Raw genomic sequence first — 17,936 nt, forward strand, 5'->3', positions numbered from 1 at the left:
CAACGCAACAATTCTCCATGACTATTGTACATTGTACCAAGACCCTTCTATAATGTTTCCACCATTTCCAAGTACATTGAAACCTTCTAAATTACACCTCGGTAATTCCAACTTGTGACTTGGAAATTTTGGGGATGGGAGATTAACCCAACATTATTGCATCCAATAAAAACTCGGGTGTATATTTTTGCCAGTACGTTTTTTACTCAACGGAGTATGTCTTTTTTCATATATTTTTTTTTTTTGGTACAAAAAGGTTTAGGTTAAGGGTAGGCATTGATTTCACGTGGACGCTCTGGTTTTCTTACTAGATTCATGAGTCGGGGACACTTAATGGGACGTCAGGGATCCTACGCTTGACATCATTCTTGCAAACACATGATTGATACGTATGAGCCAGACTCGGTAAGATACACAAAACAACCAACAAAATACTGGGAAAATTAAGCAGCCAGCTAATGTACAAAAGACAGAGCTAATGGCCTAAAGAAGTACAGTAGGTAGCGGTCACAGCAGTGTAGTAAAGCAACATGGGCTTCGTAACTAATTTTCTACAAATAAAAGACGCGCTTTTGGAGATGCTCTTGGGAACCCCATCAGCGCTCTTGACATCTTTCGTTCTGACTCAATACCAAGTTCACCAGGCTTAAAGAACAGATTTTCGAGGACAATTGAAATGGCAAGAAGGTATTCCACCAATTTAAGTTCCGCACTTGATCCTGTGATGCCCTTAATATTGACCTCACGGAGGTGATCCAATTTGTGGTTGTAATTGAAATCAACTACGTCCTCGCCAACATTTTCACCTGAAATAACCTGCAATAATAAGTAAATTCATGTAAGACAAATCAAATAAATATATGACAGATGTGCGAATAAGATGAAAACGAATTCATATCAACCCGATTTACTTACTGAAATGTTGAGCTTCTTAATATACGGACAACATTCAATCATTGACAAAAGGTAGCTGAAAACACCGACATCACTCAAATTTAGGTAACTTAGACGAAATTCGTTTAGGTGGTTGAATGTGACCGATGAAGATATTTTGATGCCACCTGCAGCCAAGAACTTACATGCACAAGCAGAAGGGAGTTTAGGTTAGAGAGCAAAATAAACATCAAAATAAATGAATCTACTTTTCAAAGTAAAATAGTAGTTTGCACTCGCACGCATAATTACCTTACACCAGTAACCATCAAAATGGATGTACTGAAGTTGACAAGAACTCGCAAGAAGATTTACAGCATCAACTGCCGCAACGGTTGCGAGTTTCTCCGGCATTTTCCGTAAGCACATTGATATGCTTTTAAGACTGCAAACATTTCTGAATGCTAGAGAATCAAATTTGCCTATAAATATCAAGGTTTGGAGACTAGGTGCATCTATTACAACATGATCCATACCAACCACGTCCCCTAGTTTTAACGTTACCAGCATTCTACAATTCTCAATCAAACTACAACAAATGTTTTGCTTAGTAAACTTAACACTCAGCAGCTCAAGGTGCTTAAGTTTAGGAAACCCATGAAAACAAGTAGGCGGAGGATTTAAAGTGCAGTAGGCTAGTTCTAGGTACACTAACTCGCTGCACCAGAAGATATTTGAAGGAATATACGTTTTAGAATCCCAATGAATAACTGTTATCATTTGGACTCCGTTTTTAGATAGAAAAGATATCCATTGTCTGAGATTCATATGATCCTCATCTGCATCATCTGGAACATAAAGATCAAATATACGAATGGGACCATTGTGATGGAGTAGTATCCTGCTAATAATACGGCTGCTTTTTCGCCAATCACAACTTCCATCCTTATTTTCTTGCTGTTTTTGGAAATCAGAGTCAAAGATGAGACGCTGTAGTGATAACCAAGCATGTCTCCATTTTTTGGACAACACGCTTGTCTGTGCAGCTATGCGAATTGGCAAGTTTTCAACTATTTTGTCAATCACAAGATCCGGAGCATTTTCGAAAAAATCCCTCATTTTTTTAGAAGACTTGGAACAAGCCATGGACTGCTATAAAAGGAGAAAAGTTGACTTCTTCACTCTTCACAGTTTGCTTTGAGATGAATTTTGAGCCAATACCCTAAACACAAAGCATATTGTCAATTCATCGTTCCTAAGAATGCTACCCTAGTAATTACTCCGTAATCATTAATAGTAACGAGACCTAAATTAGTATAAATGTTGTTAAAGAAAAAAAAAAGGCATGCAATCTATTATTTTGAGAGTTAGATTAACAAAGATGCAGATCAGTTGCGGAAGTAAGGGGGACTAGCGAGAAGGTCCATGCATTGATAAAATCCTAATTGTTGCTGAAAAAATCCCCCATGTTTTGCGAAGACCTATAACAAGGTGTGGACTACTATACACGAATACAAGTTTAGTTCTTCACGCTTAGGATTGTACTTGGGGTCTTGGGGATGAATTTTGTACCAACACCCTAAACACAAAGCATATTTCGACCCAGAACACTGCTCCTCCTTCTCCTGGACAAAGAATATTCATAAAGACATGAATAATAATGTTGGAACCTCATGGGTAAGGTTCCTGGGTTGGGTCGGATAGAATGGGGGCAGCGTAGGAACAACCTACTCATCATTCGGGCCAACTGACCAATTAAAACAATAAGTCAATAACAAGTACGCGCCAGCTAAACACGGATCAAAGAAATCATGCAATCTACAGTTTACATATACATGTCAAATTTACACAGAGTTGGAATTAACCAAAGAAGATACAGAGTATTACAAGGAAGATGTCCAGACACAATGACACATACTTAGACCTGTCAAAACTCGACCCGACCCGAAAACCCGACTTGTTTTTCTTAGGGTTACAAACCCGGTTTTTTCGACTCGCGACCCGTTTAACCCGAACCCGAAATGACCCGTTATTTTAGGGTCGAGACCTGACCCGAACGGGTCGACCAAAGATAAATCATGAATTTTATTAAAATATTAATATTTATATATTATATTTGAAAAAAATTAGAAAATAATTTTTTTTATTACTGAAAATTACAAACTCAACTAAAAAGTCAATTTTATATAACTTTATAATATTTAATAATAAAATAACTATTAAAAAAACTTTATTTTAATAATTATGTCAATATAGTTAATGTAAGCGTTGAAAATGATTAAAATATTAATTTTAAATATGTTTTACCTTTAAAAAAAAAAGGCGTTAAAAGAAGACGCTAAAAATTATTTCTTGACCCGTATTCTGACCATAACCCGACCTGTCCGACCCGTTTGACAGGTCTACACAAACTTCTTGTTTCCATCAATCTCTAGTTTCTCAAAAATAGGCACTACCAGCATTTTATTAAGATTACGGACATCGAATTGTTCTAGTAAATGTTGATTCATAGCAAACCAAACCCAAATGACAAAACAGATAAATGAATATTCTTGAGATTAACCTATGCTTTCTAAGCTAAAGAACAAATTCAATCTATTGCTGCTGTCAATGCTATCATAGCCATCATTTCTCATCACCAAAATTTTGAAATCAGTAAAAATGTTGAGAAAAAGAAGCAAAGTGATTTGATCTCAAATACAAGACATTCTGTAATACTCCCCAACTCGATCCAATTACTACATTTGATCAAATACATGAGCAAATATATGACGAGAAATTTCAAAACATATTCAATTGGACTAAACTGAGAGTAAGACAACTAAGGTTTCAATTCAAACCATGCTCAGTGGCGGAACCAAGTGGGGCCTAGCAGACTGCTCGTAGCATACCTCAAACCCCACCAAACAAACTTGATTATTTCAGTAAAAAAAAAACTCGATTTTTTTTCTAGTTCGCCTTATTCCATTCATATCTCGCCCCCTAACTATAAATCCCAGTTCCGCTACCAGGCGCTACCAGCCACGCTAGTAACAAAAACATGTTACAGCACATTACTTTTTTAAAATTTTTATGCAAACACAGTACAGCATCATAAAATGGCAAAGAAATTGTGGGAATGAAATCAAGCAACAAATCACAGCATAATCAATGTAAAATAAAAGGGGTTATGCCCAGATTTTGAGGAGTGATCAAGTTATGAATTAATTAGGGTTCATCTTCCTCAAAAAAACCCAAATTAAGTTGATGGGGGGAAAATTAGCAACTTTAATCAGATTGATTGCATGTGCATAAAACGTAAAATTTAATTACAGTGACATAGAGAATTAGGGAAGGTGAACTTACAAAGGAGGGAGAGGACAGAGTTGGAAAAGAGAGGGAAGATAATGAGCAACTCCCCATCATAAGTAAAGTAGCCAAGTAGGTAAAATTGACCCACTCACCCCTCAACTAACCTTCTTTTCTCCTAGAAAATAAGATAGAGGTGCTACGTCTTTAAGTGAGAATTTTGTAGAAATTTTTGTAATGAACGAGTGAATTTGACTGACGTTTGGTCCCGTGACGATAATATCGTCAACGTAAACAAGTACAAAAAGACTTGTGGAGGGGGTGTTAAAAATGAATAGCGAAGGGTCCGAGAGGAAGTTTTTGAAACCTGAGGTGAGGAGATATTTCTTGAGTTCCATATACCATGCTCTCGGGGCTTGTTTTAGACCATAGATGGCCTTGTTAAGCTTGCAAACGTGATCAGGCTTGTCGGTATTGACGAAACCAGGGGGTTGGGTCATAAATAACCGAAAAAGGAATATGGGAGGTTTTCATTTTATGAAGATTGTATGGTAAAATTTTTTTGCTACCCCTAACTCAAAATCCTGGCTCCGCCTCTGCTGTTTCATATACAACTATGTTCGTATAAAAGGTGTTATATAAGACTGTTTTGTATAAAACTCGCCCTGCACTCCTATACTCATTAAATTCATAACTGAAAAAACGATTCTTACGGTTTACAAGAACGATCGCGCCACACCAACATTCCATTATTACCCTGTAAATGAATAATTCATCATATGCTCTGTTTCGTCACTATTGAAACGAGTTATTTCTTGATTTTACGGGCTTGGACGGTTGGTTTTTCTACTATGCATCGGTTTCCACCCAATATCCTCAAGAAAAGCTTCCTCACCATCTGAAACAGACATTGCCAAGATTTTCAGGTCATATACCTCTGACTTTCTGAAACCCGCCTTAAATTCTCGTCTTGCGTCTCCAAGAGTTCAAAAATTACGATGTCCTACACAATTCTATGCCTTATACATATTATTATCAAGATAATTATAAAATTGCTAGGCTTTGCAACATGCTTGGAGGCTTTACTAAATTACTTTTGCAACATTCTTCACCAAAAAACGAATCAAGAATACATATGAGCCAGACTCGTTAAGAAACACAAAACAACCAACAAATTACTGGGAAAGTTCAATAGACACTGGTAATTGCCTAAAGAAACACGGTAGGTAGCAGTCATAACAGTATGGCAAGTTTATTGGCTTCAACCCTATTTTTCTAGAAATGAAAGACGCGCTTTTGGAGATGCTCTTGGGAATCCCATCAACGCACTTGACATCTTCAGTTTTGACTCAATACCAAGATCACCAGACCCCAGGAACATTTTTTCTAGGACAGTTGAAATGGCAAGAAGGTATTCAACCAATTTGAGTTCCGCACTTGATCCTGTGATACCGTTAATAATGACTTCACGGAGGTGATTCAATTTGTAGTTGTAATTGAAGCCAACGATGTCCTGTCTAACATTTTCACTTGAAATAACCTGCAGTAATAAATAAATTCATTAAAAAAAATATATATGACAGATGAGCAAGTAAGCTAAAAACAAATTCATATAAACCCGATTTACTTACTGAAATGTCGAGCTTCTTAATGTAGGGACAGCATTCAATCATGGACAGAAGGTCACGGAGAACGCCAAATTCACTCAAACTTAGTTTACTTAGACAAAGTTCTTTGAGGTGATTGAATGCGACCGATGAAGATTTTATGATGCCACCTGCAGGAAAGAACTTGAATGCACAAGCAGAAGGGATTTCAGGTTCGAGAGCAAAATAAACCATACAATCTACTTCAAAGTACAAGGAAAGAGCTAATTTTCTTTGCGGGTTCGGACCCCATCTTTACCTTAAACAAGTGACCATTAAACTTGATGTACTGAAGTTGACAAGAACTTGCAAGAAGATTGACAGCATCAATTGTTGCAACAGTAGTTGCGTGATTTTTTGGCATTGTCTTCAAACACACCGATATACTTTTAAGACTGCGAAGATTTCTGAAATCTAGAGACTGAAAATCACCATTTAATACCAGGGTCTGGAGACTAGGTGCATCTATTAAAATATGATCCATACCGCTCCACTCCACGAGTTCTAACGTTTCAAGCATTCTACAATTTTCGATCAGACTAGAAAAACTGTTTTGCTTAATAAAATCAATACCCACCAGCACAAGGTGCTTGAGATTAGGAAAACCACTGAAATCAGTAGGTGGAGGGTATAAACTGAAGCGATTGAGCTCTAGGCTTACTAACTCGCTGCACCAGAAGATATAAGAAGTAATATCCGTTTTAGTATACCAATTTCTAATTGTGATTGCTCTGACTCCGTTGTTAGAAAGAAAAGATATCCATTGGCTGTGATTCATACAAGCTCTACTTGCATCATGTGGAATAAAAAGATAAAAGTCCTGAACGGAACCTTTGTGATGGAGGAGTATATCGCTAATAATTTGGCTGCTTTTTCGCCAACCAGAACGCCCACCCTCATTTGTCTCCTTCCAGAAATCATAATTAAAGATGAGGCTCTTCAGTGACAACCAAGCATGTCTCCATTGTTTTGACAACACGCTTGTCTGTGCAGCCATGCGGATCGGCAATTTTTCAAGGATTTTGTCAATCACAATAAACGGAACATTCCCGAAAAAATCCTCCATTTGTTTAGAAGACTTGGAATAGGCCATGGACTACTATAAAAGGAGAGAAGTTGCGTTCTTACCTCTTCAAAGTGTGCTTTGAGATGAATTTTGAGGCAATACCCTAAACATAAAGCATATAGTCAATTCATTGTATTCAATTACTCCCTCCGACCCGGTCATTTGTTATCATTTGGTTTTGGCACAAAGAGCAAGGCAAAGGGAAGGGGCCAATTACCAAATGACAAGTGGAATAAATTGAGTGTGAATAATTAAATTACTCATCAAATTCATTCTTAACATAAAAAGGACGACACGACAGACACCCAAAATGAAAAAGGACAACAAATGACCGGTACGGAGGGATTACAATATTTGGCCAAATACATGAGCAAATATATGACGGGGAATTTGAAAAATGTATTCAATTGGACCACCCATGCTCAGTAGCGAAACGAAGTTGGCCTAGCGGCCTACCAGTAGCATCCCCCAATCCACTAAAACAATTGATTGTTTTTCGAGTTTTAGTTAAAATTTTCGATTTTTTTTCTAGTACGCCTTATTTGATTCATAGCTTGCGCCTAACCATAAATCCCGGTTTCCCTAACGGCCATGCTAGGAAACGAAAAAATATAGCCCAGATTTTTTGCGCACACAGTACACAGGCACAGCAACATACAAATACAATGACCTAGAAATTGTAGGAGTGAAATCAAAAAACAAATGACAACATAATCAAGATAATAATATAAAATGGGTTTTGCCCTGATTTTGAGGAGTGATCAAGTTATGAATTAATTAGGGTTCATCTTCCCCCAAAAAAAAACCCAAATTAAGTTTATGGGGGAGAAATTAGCAACAATTATCAGATTGCATGTACATAAAATGTAAACATAATACTAAAATAAGTAAATGTAAAATTTAATTACAGTAGCAGAGAGATTGAACTTACAAAGAAGGGTGAACTTGAGTTGAAAAGGAGAGTGAAGATATATTGCTCAAAATGGGCAACTCTTCCCCTTGAAAATCACATATAAACTTATAAAGACCTCGCAAAATGGTTAACCGGTCTGGGATTGGGTCGGGTCAGTTTGGGCCGAGTTAATTTCAAATTGGCAAGAGTTTGGGTTGGATTGGATTGGTCTGGTTTGTTCAAGTTGTGGACATTTAGAGTCAACCATTATCTAGTTATTTATGGGTAATAATCAGTTTGTAATGATAAACATTCTGTTCGAGTTGTATTTTTTCAGGTTAATTAGGTTCGGGCTAAAGTTGAGTCTTGAGTCTGGTCATCAGGTGTGGTCAATTTTGTCAAGTCTACATATATGTCATGAATTCATGATTTGGGTTAGAATTATGTTAATAACGTATTGTCGCTATGAGCTTGTCACTTTTTTTTTTATAGAAGAAAAATACATATATGTCATGAATTCATGATTTGGGTTAGGAATATGTTAATAACGTATTGTCACTATGGGCTTATTATGACTTTTTTTTACACAAGAAAATATCTCGTTTAGAAGTATATTCGGTCATTTGAAAACAACTTAAAAAAAAATTTGTTAAATTCCACCCACAATTTTACTGAATTGCACACATTTTTTCACCTTTTTCTGAGTTTGGATCGGATCGGGTAATGCTAGTTCGTTTAGGTCCGGGGCATTTCAAGTCAACTATTATCTAGTTATTTATGGATAATAATCCACAGCCAGCGCCACCACTCTTACCCAGTTAATTCGGTAGCTCATTAAATTTAGAAAAGCAAGATTCAAAGTTAGAGAAGCTATCTCCGAGACTCCCACCGTCCAATAAAACGAAGAGAAATACTTATGTCTTTTGGAAGAATGTCCTCCTTACACTTAAAGGAGGAGGACCATTCTCTGTTCCTCCTCATGTCCATTTTGGTCTTCCTCCTTTGAGTATAAGGGGGACGTTCTCTCGAAAGACACAAGTATTTTCCTAAAACGAAAACAATGCAAGTAAAAAATGCAGTAGAGATCACCTGTCCCATTCTTATGTCCAATACCCTTTAGATCTTGATACATCACACTTGAAATAATAAAAATGTATATCTTAAAGTGCTAATGTGTCAAATGTCATTAGGAGAAATAATAGGACACAAGATGGAACACGAAGCAGAGGATTTGCTCTGTAAAAAATGGGGCAAGGACAACAAATGCACTTCCAAGTTGCCTACTCTCCAAGAGTTTAATGAGGATAAAAGGGCATACAATTATTGGAAATCTTGCGGACGACTCGGTATTCTTTTTCAAGGATAAAGGAGATGCGGTAGCTCATCTAGTGCGGATTATCAATAACTATTGCGAAGCATCGGGTCAGAGGCTAAATTTTGAGAAATCTGGGATACACTTTAGCCCTAACACCACTTTGATTAGGGCACAAAAGATTTTGAAAGCCTTCAATATCAAAAAGAACAATGGCATAGGGAAATACCTCGGGATCCCGGCGGAATTCAAAGAGTCAAAACAAGGGATTTTTACGGCTCTTGTCGAACATGTCACCAGACGCATCTCTTCGTGGAACGGGATTTTTCTATCACCAGCAGGACGTCTTACTCTGATTTCATCGGTCCTATCCAATCTCTCCAATTACTTTCTATCGGTTTTCAAAATTCCGGTAAGTGTGGCAAAAAAGATAAACTCTCTTTTGACACAATTTTGGTGGGCAGGGTGCAAGTTGGGGAACAAACTTCACTGGTGTAGCAAAAACTTTCTGAGTCTACCGAAGAGTGTGGGGGGTCTTGGCATTCGAAATGTTCAATGCCTCAATCAGGCTTTATTGGCTAAGCATGGCTGGCGTTTGGTGTCGGGGGAAAACTCCTTGTTCAGTAGAATCTTCGGACAAAAAATCTTCTGGATCACGAGCTTTCCTTCATGGGATGACCCCCATCAAGGGAACAGGATGCTCGTGGGGTGTGCGAAGCATCCTACATGGGTTGAATGTTGTTTTGGAGAATATTGGTTGGAAACCTGGTAATGCTTCGAAGATAAATGTTTGGACAGCAAGATGGGTGGGGGGAGACAAGCCGGATCCTAGGAATGAATGGCTGGATCACAACTCTAGTCATCTGACTTCTTTACAGGTCCGAAACCTTTTCCTCCCTGATGGAAACTGGAATGAGACTTTCATCAAAAGTCTGTTCACTGAGGAGTGGACGGACCGAATTCTTGCTATACCACGCTGCGAAATAAGGCAGAGGGATAAGGTTTACTGGCCACTCACGACGACCGGGATATATACAGTGAAGAGTGGGTATGGCGTAATTTTTGAGGAATTCATGAACAAAGCTGGAACTGTTAAGGACAACACTAGAATAAACGATCGAGGTAGACTTTTCTGTCGGACAGTGCTGTGGAATTTACCAGTTCCTCAGATGTGGAAGATTTTGATTTGGAAAACTATCACCAATGCTCTGCCAGTCGGGCAGGAGTTCCATAGGAGGAAGATAGAGGTTGACCCCTCTTGTTGCATGTGTGGCGGGGATCAACGAGCTATGGAAACAACTGAACATCTATTTCGAGATTGTGATCTCTCAAGCCGAATTTGGGCAGGATCTGAGTTAGGCATTAGGGTGGAAGGAGCAGGGAGTGTCCCCCTATCCGATTGGATTTGCAACTGGATTCGCTATCTTTCCAAAAGAGAGGAAGGGACTCGTGAGGTGCTCCTCTTTATCACAATATTATGGGCTCTATGGTCTGTTCGTAACAAGGTCAAATTCCAGAATCAGGCCCTCAACTCGCATGTTATCACCAATATGGTTTTTAAGGTTATTCAAGAGCAAATACACATACTGTGGAAGTCCTTCAACTCGAGACAACATCAGGTTGGTAAAGAGATAGAGGAAGGGTCAGCTCAACAGGAGGCCTTGGCTATTCGGAATGGCCATCCTGTGTGTATTCTGGGCATATCGACTGGCTGTTCGGTGGTACGTGTGAAAGTTGATGCTAGTTGGGACCGTAATTTTAAGGCGGCTTTTGGATGGATTGCTGTTGATGGCACAGGACGGGAGATGGAAAGAAGGCAGGAACGATTTAGGGCAGAATCGGCATTACAGGCGGAAGCTCTAGGGATACGAGACATTGTGCTATGGGCAAAAGGGATGAGGATTCTCCACTTGGATGTCTCTTCAGATTGTCTGCAAGTTGTCACTCAATTAGCGGGAGCGGAAAAGGATGACCATAGGATCACGGGTATCCTAGAAGACATCCGGGCCTCTTTTTGCTTATTTCATTGCTTGGTTTTTAATTTTATTCCGAGGCGATTAAATGGCTTTGCGCACAATCTAGCAAAGCAAGCCATGAATATGTAAAAACTTTATTTACAGCTGTCAAAAAAAAAAAAAAAAAAAAAAAAAAAAAATTATTGGAAATCTACAAGAGCAATTTCTAACTTTATACCAGATATAGCATTGTACTCTATTAGAGCTGACAAAGATTTCATTCAATTTGTGTCATACTGGACAGCTGACAAAGATTTCATGCATTTAATGTTAGAACAAAAGTACATACTCCCTCGGTCCCGGTCATTTGTTATCCTTTGGTTTTGGCACAAAGACCAAGAAAAGGGGGAATGAGCCAATTATTAAATGACATGTGGAATAAATTGAATGTGAATGACCAAATTACTCATCAAATTCATTCTTAAAATAGAAAGGACAACAAATGACTGAGACACCCCAAAATGGAAAAGAACAACAAATGACCGGGATAGAGGGAGTATTTCTCAAACACCTTCAAAATCTTCTTAAGCACAAAAATGGCAATTCTAAAAATGATTGCAAGTAGGAGTGACCCTTCAAAAATCAGGAAAGCCATCATTGTTGACGCTATTGGAAAAATATCTGAATTGTACTAATGGCTTTATTGTAAGTCGGAGCATATTTGATCCGTTCTCATCTTAAGAGAGACTTAGAGCATTTGTACTAACTACATTAATCAATAAGCCAGCGAGAAAAAAACAGTTTCGGGTGTGTTAATTATTGTCTAAGAGCGTATTATTCTTGCAAACAAACCACGAATACATATGAGGCAGACTCGTTAAGAAACAAAAAGCGACCAACAAATTACTGGGGAAATTACGCAGCTAATGGCCTAAAGAAGCAGAGTAGGTAGCAGTCACAGCGGTGTAGCAGACAAGGTTCGCCTCGTACCTAATTCTCTAGAAATGAAAGACGCGCTTTTGGAGATGCTCTTGGGAACCCCATCAGCGCTCTTGACATCTTCAGTTTTGACTCAATACCAAGATCACCAGACCTGAGGAACATTTTTTCTAGGACAATGGAAATGGCAAGAAGGTATTCAACCAATTTGAGTTCCGTACTTGATCCTGTGATACCCGAAATAATGACCTCACGGAGGTGATCCAATTTATAGTTGTAGTTGAATTCAACGATGTCCTGGCTAACGTTTACACCTACAGTTACCTGTGGAAATAAGTAGATTCGTGTAAGAAAAAGAATAAAATAAACGACAGATGTGCAAGTAAAGCTAAAAAGGAATTCGTATAAACCAGATTTAATTACTTACTGAAATGTCGAGCTTCATAATGTAGGGACAACATTCAATCATGGACAGAAGGTCACGGAGAACACCAAATTCACTCAAACTTAGATTACTTAGACAAAGTTCGTTGAGGTGATTGAATGTGACCGATGAAGATCTTATGATACCACCTGCAGCAAATAACTTACATGCACAAGCAGAAGGGACTTCAGGTTGGAGAGCAAATTAAAATAAACTATATAATCTACTTCTCAAAGTAAAAGAAAAGCAGTAGTTTTCTTAGCACTCGCACACCGTCATTACCTTAAACAAGTGACCATCAAATGTGATGGACTGAAGTTGACAAGAATTTGCAAGAAGATTGACAGCATCAAATGTATCCACAGTTACGAGTTTTCTATTCAGAAAGCGCAATGATACGCTTTTAAGACTGCGGACATTTCGAAAAGCTAGAGACTCAAATTCACCGATCAATATCAAGGATTGGAGACGAGGCAAATCTAGCATAACATGATCCATACCAAAACAACCAAAAAGGTGTAACGTTTCCAGAACTTTACAATTTTGAATCAAACTACGGAAAACGTTTGGTTTGTTGAAGTGGACACCTATCAGCTCAAGGTGCTTGAGATTAGGAAAACCACTGAAATCAGTAGGTGGAGGATTTAAACTGCAGCTTATAAGCGTTAGGCGTACTATCTCGCTGCAACGGAAGATGTAAGAAGTAATATCCATTCTGGAAGACAGATTTGAAATAAAGATCTCTCTGACTCCATTTTTAGATAGAAAAGATATCCATTGGCTGTGACTCATACGATCCTTAGATGTATTAAACAGAATATAAAGATGAAAGACCTGAACGGGACCGTTGTGGTAGAGGAGAATGTTACTAATAATTCGGCTGCATTTTTGCCAATCAGAATGTTTCCAGAAATCACTGTCAAAGGAAAGGATCTTTAGTGATAACCAAGCACGTCTCCATTGTTTGGACAACACGCTTGTTTGAGCAGCCATGCGGATTGGCAACTTTTCGAGGATTTTGTCAATCACAATATCTGGAACATTCCCAAAAACATCCACCATATTTTTGAAAGACTTAAAACAAGCTATATATGGACTGATATAAAGGGATAACAGTAATTCTTGACAAATTTCTCAGCAAATTAACTCACTTATAAAAGGAATACAAATTCTCGTTAGTATTTATACTAACCATGGCCTTCAGAATTCACGGTCTCGTAAAAATGTTGTCAACGCAACAATTCTCAATGACTGACTATTGTACATTGTACCAAGACCCTTCTATAATGTTTCCACCATTTCCAAGTACATTGAAACCTTCTAAATTAGACCTTGGTAATTCCAACTTGTGACTTATTGAAACTATTGGGGAGATTAACCTACAACATTATTGCATCCAATTATCCAAAAAAACTCGAGTGTATGTTTTTGCAGTACGTTTTTTTACTTAACGGAATATGTCATTTTTCATATTAACCTTCTCATTTCTCTTCTCTATTGAACGAAGAAAATTGAAGAACAGGCACAACATAAAATCAGTAAATCACCCCCTCCACTCGCCACCATCCCCACCCAGACCATCACCCAAGACTGCCTTCTCCAACCAATTTTACTCCCCATTAAATCGTGGCCCCTCCTAGATGGTCACCGCGCTGACCACTAGGCTTTGGTTGTGGTGTCACCATCTCCGTCCCTCCACTGGCCACACGCCCGCCTGCCTCTCCATTGTGCCGCCTCCGACCACCATCCAACAACCAAACCATACTTTAATAAACCCCCAAAGGCCAAAACTTATAATAAAACAATAAATTAATTCAAAAAAATGGAAGACTACATTAAGTTGTTCTATAATTTGCATTTAACGAGTCAAAACAATTGTTCGTTTCTGAAGGTAAATAGACTTTTTGTTTTACATTCAATTTACAGTTCGTGATTAAAGAAAGTTTTGATTGATTGAGAGGTTTATTTCTTGAGAATTGAGAGAATTAGAGTGAATGGAGTATCTTTAGTCTAAGGGTAGGTAAATGGAAAGTATGGTGTAAAAAGTACTGTTTATGCATATTGCGGTCAAAACGACTTGTATAAAAATTACCAGTTCTGAATTTCTGAACATCAATCACCAACCCAAATCTCTAGTCCTGGACACAAGAAACTGCACAACTTCCAGAAATACTTCGGTTCTGACTTCTGAGAGACTAAGCATCCAAGAGGCGGATTCAGCTTGAATCATCACAGAAGATCAAAGCCTAAACTTCATACTTCCAAATCTCGCAACTCTCCATCGCGGCCGAGTTATTAAGAGCTAATGATACCAAAATAAAGTCTCAAACCGAGATTTAATAAGATGCTACGTACTACTTAGTACTCCCTCCCCAGTCCCCACAAATACCAAAGGTGGCATAATTTCAAACCTCGTCTTACAAAATACGACCAGCAAAAAAAGGGAGAAATACACAACCCCGAGTAATTACAAGTTCAACAGGCACTGATATAGCCTAACGATGCGTCATATAGGACAATGTAGCAGTCACAAGAGTATGGCAAGGTTGTTTTCATACCTATTATTCTAGACAAACAAGCGAAGCCTTTGTAGATGCTCTAGGAAACCTCATCAGCGCTCTTGACATCTTCAGTTCCGAATCATTCTCACATTTCCCAGACTGGAAGAACAGATTTTCGAGGGACGCTGAAATTGCAAGCAGGTATTCAACCAATTTGAGTTCCACACTTGATCCAGTGATACCCTTAATATTGACCTCACGGAGGTGATCCAATTTGTATTTGTGATTGAAGTCGAAAATGTGCTGGCCAACATTTTTACCGGGAATAACCTGCAGTAAGAAGGACTTTCATGCAAGAAAAACCAAACAAGTATATGACAGACGCCGTGACTAAGCTCGGGAAAAATTCATACAAATCCGATTTACTTACTGAAATGTAGAAATTCTTGATGTAAGGACAGCATTCAATCATGGACAACACGTAACGGAGAATAGCGAAATCACTCAAATCGAGGTTACAAAGATAAAGTTTGTCCAGATTGTTGAATGTGACCGGAGGAGATCCTATGATGCCACCTGCAGCCAAGAACTTTAACTCGCAAGCAAAGCAGATGTCAGGTTGAAGAGCAAAATAAATTATAACATCAATAGCTGAAAGTAAAACAAAGTAAAACACAAATATTCTTAAATTTTAGCACACCATCTTTACCTTACACAAGTGACCATTGAACTCAATGGACTTAAGTTGACAAGAGCTCGCAAGAAGATTGACAGAATCAACTGTTTCAACGGTTATTAATTTTTCCGGCATTTTCTTCAAGCACATTGATACGTTTTTAAGATTGCGAACATTTCTGAAAGCTAGAGACTCAAAATCACCATTCAATATCAAGGTTTGGATACTAGGTGCATCGATTACAACATGATCCATACCAAGCCAGTCATCAAGTTTTAAGGTTACCAGCATTCTGCAATTCTCAATCAAACTACAAAAAGTGTTTTGCTCAGTAAACTCAACATTCCGCAGCTCAAGGTGCTTAAGTTTAGGAAACCCATGGAAACAAGTAGGCGGAGAATTTAAAGAGAAGTTGGCGAGTTGTAGGTACACTAACTCGTTGCACCAGAAGATATAAGAAGTAATAATGTGACCATCTGAATTGTCAATTGTGATCCTTTGGACACCATTTTTTGCTAAAAAGGAAATCCATTGACTAAGATTTGTTTGAGCCCCATCGGCATCATTTGGAACATACAGACAAAAGTCACGAACGGGGCCATTGTGATGGAATAGTATACTGCTAATAATGAGACTGCTTTTTTGCCAATTACAACTTCCATCCTTATTTTTTTGCTGCTTCTGGAAATCAAAACCAAAGTTGAGACGCTCTAGTGATAACCAACCATGTCTCCATAGTTTGGACAGCACGCTTGTCTGTGAAGCCATGCGAATCGGCAAGTTCTCAAGGATTTTATCAATCACCAAATCTGGAACATTCCCGAAAAAATCCTCCGTTTTTTTAGATGGCTTGGAACAAGCCATGGACTGCTACAAAGGGATAACAGTTAAGTTCTTCACTCTTCAAAGTGTGATTAGAGATGAGTTTCGAGCCAGTATCCCAAAAGGCCAAAACACAAAGTATATTTCATAAATATATACATTCAAAATTGAGTAAAGGCCACCTAACCAACTAACAATTCAAAACAATAACAAGTACGCGGGCACGTGGCACAGATCAAAGAAATTAGCCAACATACAGTTGGGAAGAAACTCTCTGATGTAAACCTGAAAGTAGTTTCTTTAAGGTACTTCTTAGGTCATTAGTTTGTTGTTTTACACTAACAAAGTACCAAGTACGTGGCTTACACAAGTATTAGTGATACGGTCGACATGTACACGTCATGACGTCAAACAGTCAAAGTGACACAGCATTGGAATTAGCCAAATTAGATACACGTATTACAAGGAAGACCTCCATCGATCTCTAGTTCCACAAAATTGGTCAATACCAGCATTTTATTTTATTTAGATTCGGGACGTCGAATTGTCTTGTAAATGTTGATTCATAGCAAAACAAACCCAAATTACAAAACAGTTGAATGAATACATATTATTCTTGAGATAAACCCATGCTTTCTAAGCTAAAGAACAAGTTAAATCCATTGTTACTGACAATGCTATCACATCAATCATTACTCATCACCAGAAATCTACTGCAAGAGACTTCCACAAGAAAAAAAATTTGAAATCACTAAAAATGTTGAGAAAAAGAAGCAATTTTGCACAATTGTAACAAAGGGGGAAAAAAAGGGGAAAAACAGCCTAAAAATTGGAGCAGGGACCAATGTTGTTAGGATCGGGATCCTACTTTGGATCTACGAGCTTACTATGATCGAATCGGTAGGATCGGGATCCTACTTTGGATCTACGAGCTTACTATCACATCAATCATCCTAACTCTCCTCTCCAATTCAAATATATATAATGGCTTACAATCAATCAAGTACAATACTTCAGAGAAAGAACATTGAAAACAATGGCGTACAATTAATCAAGAACAATTAATCACGAACTACTGATGTAACCTTCGCCTGGTTCTGTCACCGATCGAAATCAAACAAAATCAAAATATGCGCAATTTGTCACAACATTTGTACTTAATTAGGGTTCATCTTCCTAAAAAAAACAAATTAAGTTGATGGGGAAAAAATTAGCAACTTTAATCAGATTGCATGTACATAAAACGTAAAATTTAATTACAGTGACATAGAGAGGTTAAACTTACAACTGAAGGGAGAGCACAGACTTGGAAAAGAGATGGCAGATAATGAGCAACTCCCTCACTAATCCATTATGATGGATGATCATAATTAGGTAAAATTGACCCGGTTGATAATCAGATTTGAGGACCCGAATCTGACACAAAGTCTAAATTGACCCGAGTCTATTCAACGCGACCCGAATATTTATTATCGCATACTCTGGAGTCTAGACTTGTACTCAGGTCGGACCGGGCTGGGATATACTTGACCCGGGCCAGGG

General features: G+C 38.2%; 4 protein-coding genes across 7 annotated transcripts in view; all 4 read right to left on the reverse strand.

Annotated features, from left to right (window-relative positions):
• LOC141598833 (F-box/FBD/LRR-repeat protein At1g13570-like) overlaps positions 1-7,871 on the reverse strand; it is a 55,884-nt gene extending 48,013 nt beyond the window's left edge. Inside the window, exons 1-4 of one of the 2 annotated variants that reach the window (XM_074418634.1) lie at positions 7,805-7,871; positions 1,186-2,095; positions 916-1,074; positions 355-816 (exon numbers count right to left, since the gene is read on the reverse strand). In XM_074418634.1, the coding sequence (XP_074274735.1) occupies positions 544-816; positions 916-1,074; positions 1,186-2,019 (1,266 nt within the window). In that variant the 5' untranslated portion in view covers positions 2,020-2,095; positions 7,805-7,871 and the 3' untranslated portion in view covers positions 355-543. Of the gene's footprint in view, positions 1-354; positions 817-915; positions 1,075-1,185; positions 2,096-7,804 lie in introns of those variants that run through there. The other variant, XM_074418631.1, reaches the window with a different exon arrangement.
• LOC141598835 (F-box/FBD/LRR-repeat protein At1g13570-like) overlaps positions 1-17,936 on the reverse strand; it is a 280,794-nt gene that overhangs the window by 148,261 nt on the left and 114,597 nt on the right. The gene's annotated exons all lie outside the window — the stretch shown is intronic.
• LOC141598832 (F-box/FBD/LRR-repeat protein At1g13570-like) overlaps positions 1-17,936 on the reverse strand; it is a 68,796-nt gene that overhangs the window by 7,996 nt on the left and 42,864 nt on the right. The window lies entirely within an intron of this gene.
• Positions 12,181-17,608, reverse strand: LOC141598837 (F-box/FBD/LRR-repeat protein At1g13570-like). 3 transcript variants are annotated; one of them, XR_012523639.1, is made up of 5 exons: positions 15,606-17,608; positions 15,327-15,485; positions 14,954-15,226; positions 12,399-12,557; positions 12,181-12,295 (listed from the first exon to the last, which is right to left on the reverse strand). XR_012523639.1 is itself a non-coding variant. In XM_074418643.1 (4 exons), exons 1-3 carry the CDS (start codon positions 16,434-16,436, stop codon positions 14,957-14,959), a joined length of 1,260 nt encoding a protein of 419 aa, XP_074274744.1. In that variant the 5' UTR covers positions 16,437-17,608; the 3' UTR covers positions 12,187-12,295; positions 14,954-14,956. The 3 variants fall into 3 exon arrangements, 2 of the variants coding, with proteins under 2 accessions (XP_074274744.1, XP_074274743.1); XM_074418643.1 differs by lacking the exon at positions 12,399-12,557 and having other exon boundaries at positions 12,187-12,295; XM_074418642.1 differs by lacking the exons at positions 12,181-12,295; positions 12,399-12,557 and having other exon boundaries at positions 14,705-15,226; positions 15,606-17,607.

The sequence above is a fragment of the Silene latifolia genome, chromosome 9, assembly GCF_048544455.1.
Source record: "Silene latifolia isolate original U9 population chromosome 9, ASM4854445v1, whole genome shotgun sequence".
Classification (NCBI taxonomy): domain Eukaryota; kingdom Viridiplantae; phylum Streptophyta; class Magnoliopsida; order Caryophyllales; family Caryophyllaceae; genus Silene; species Silene latifolia.

What these genes read in the sequence shown, in the direction of transcription:
- LOC141598837 (XM_074418643.1), bottom strand. Translation starts at nt 16,436, where the DNA reads ATGGCTTGTTCCAAGCCATCTAAAAAAACGGAGGATTTTTTCGGGAAT. An exon ending in TCAATGGTCACTTGTGTAAG is followed by an intron (nt 15,486 to 15,605) that starts GTAAAGATGGTG and finishes TGCGAGTTAAAG; the next exon opens with TTCTTGGCTGCAGGTGGCAT. An exon ending in TCAAGAATTTCTACATTTCA is followed by an intron (nt 15,227 to 15,326) that starts GTAAGTAAATCG and finishes TTCTTACTGCAG; the next exon opens with GTTATTCCCGGTAAAAATGT.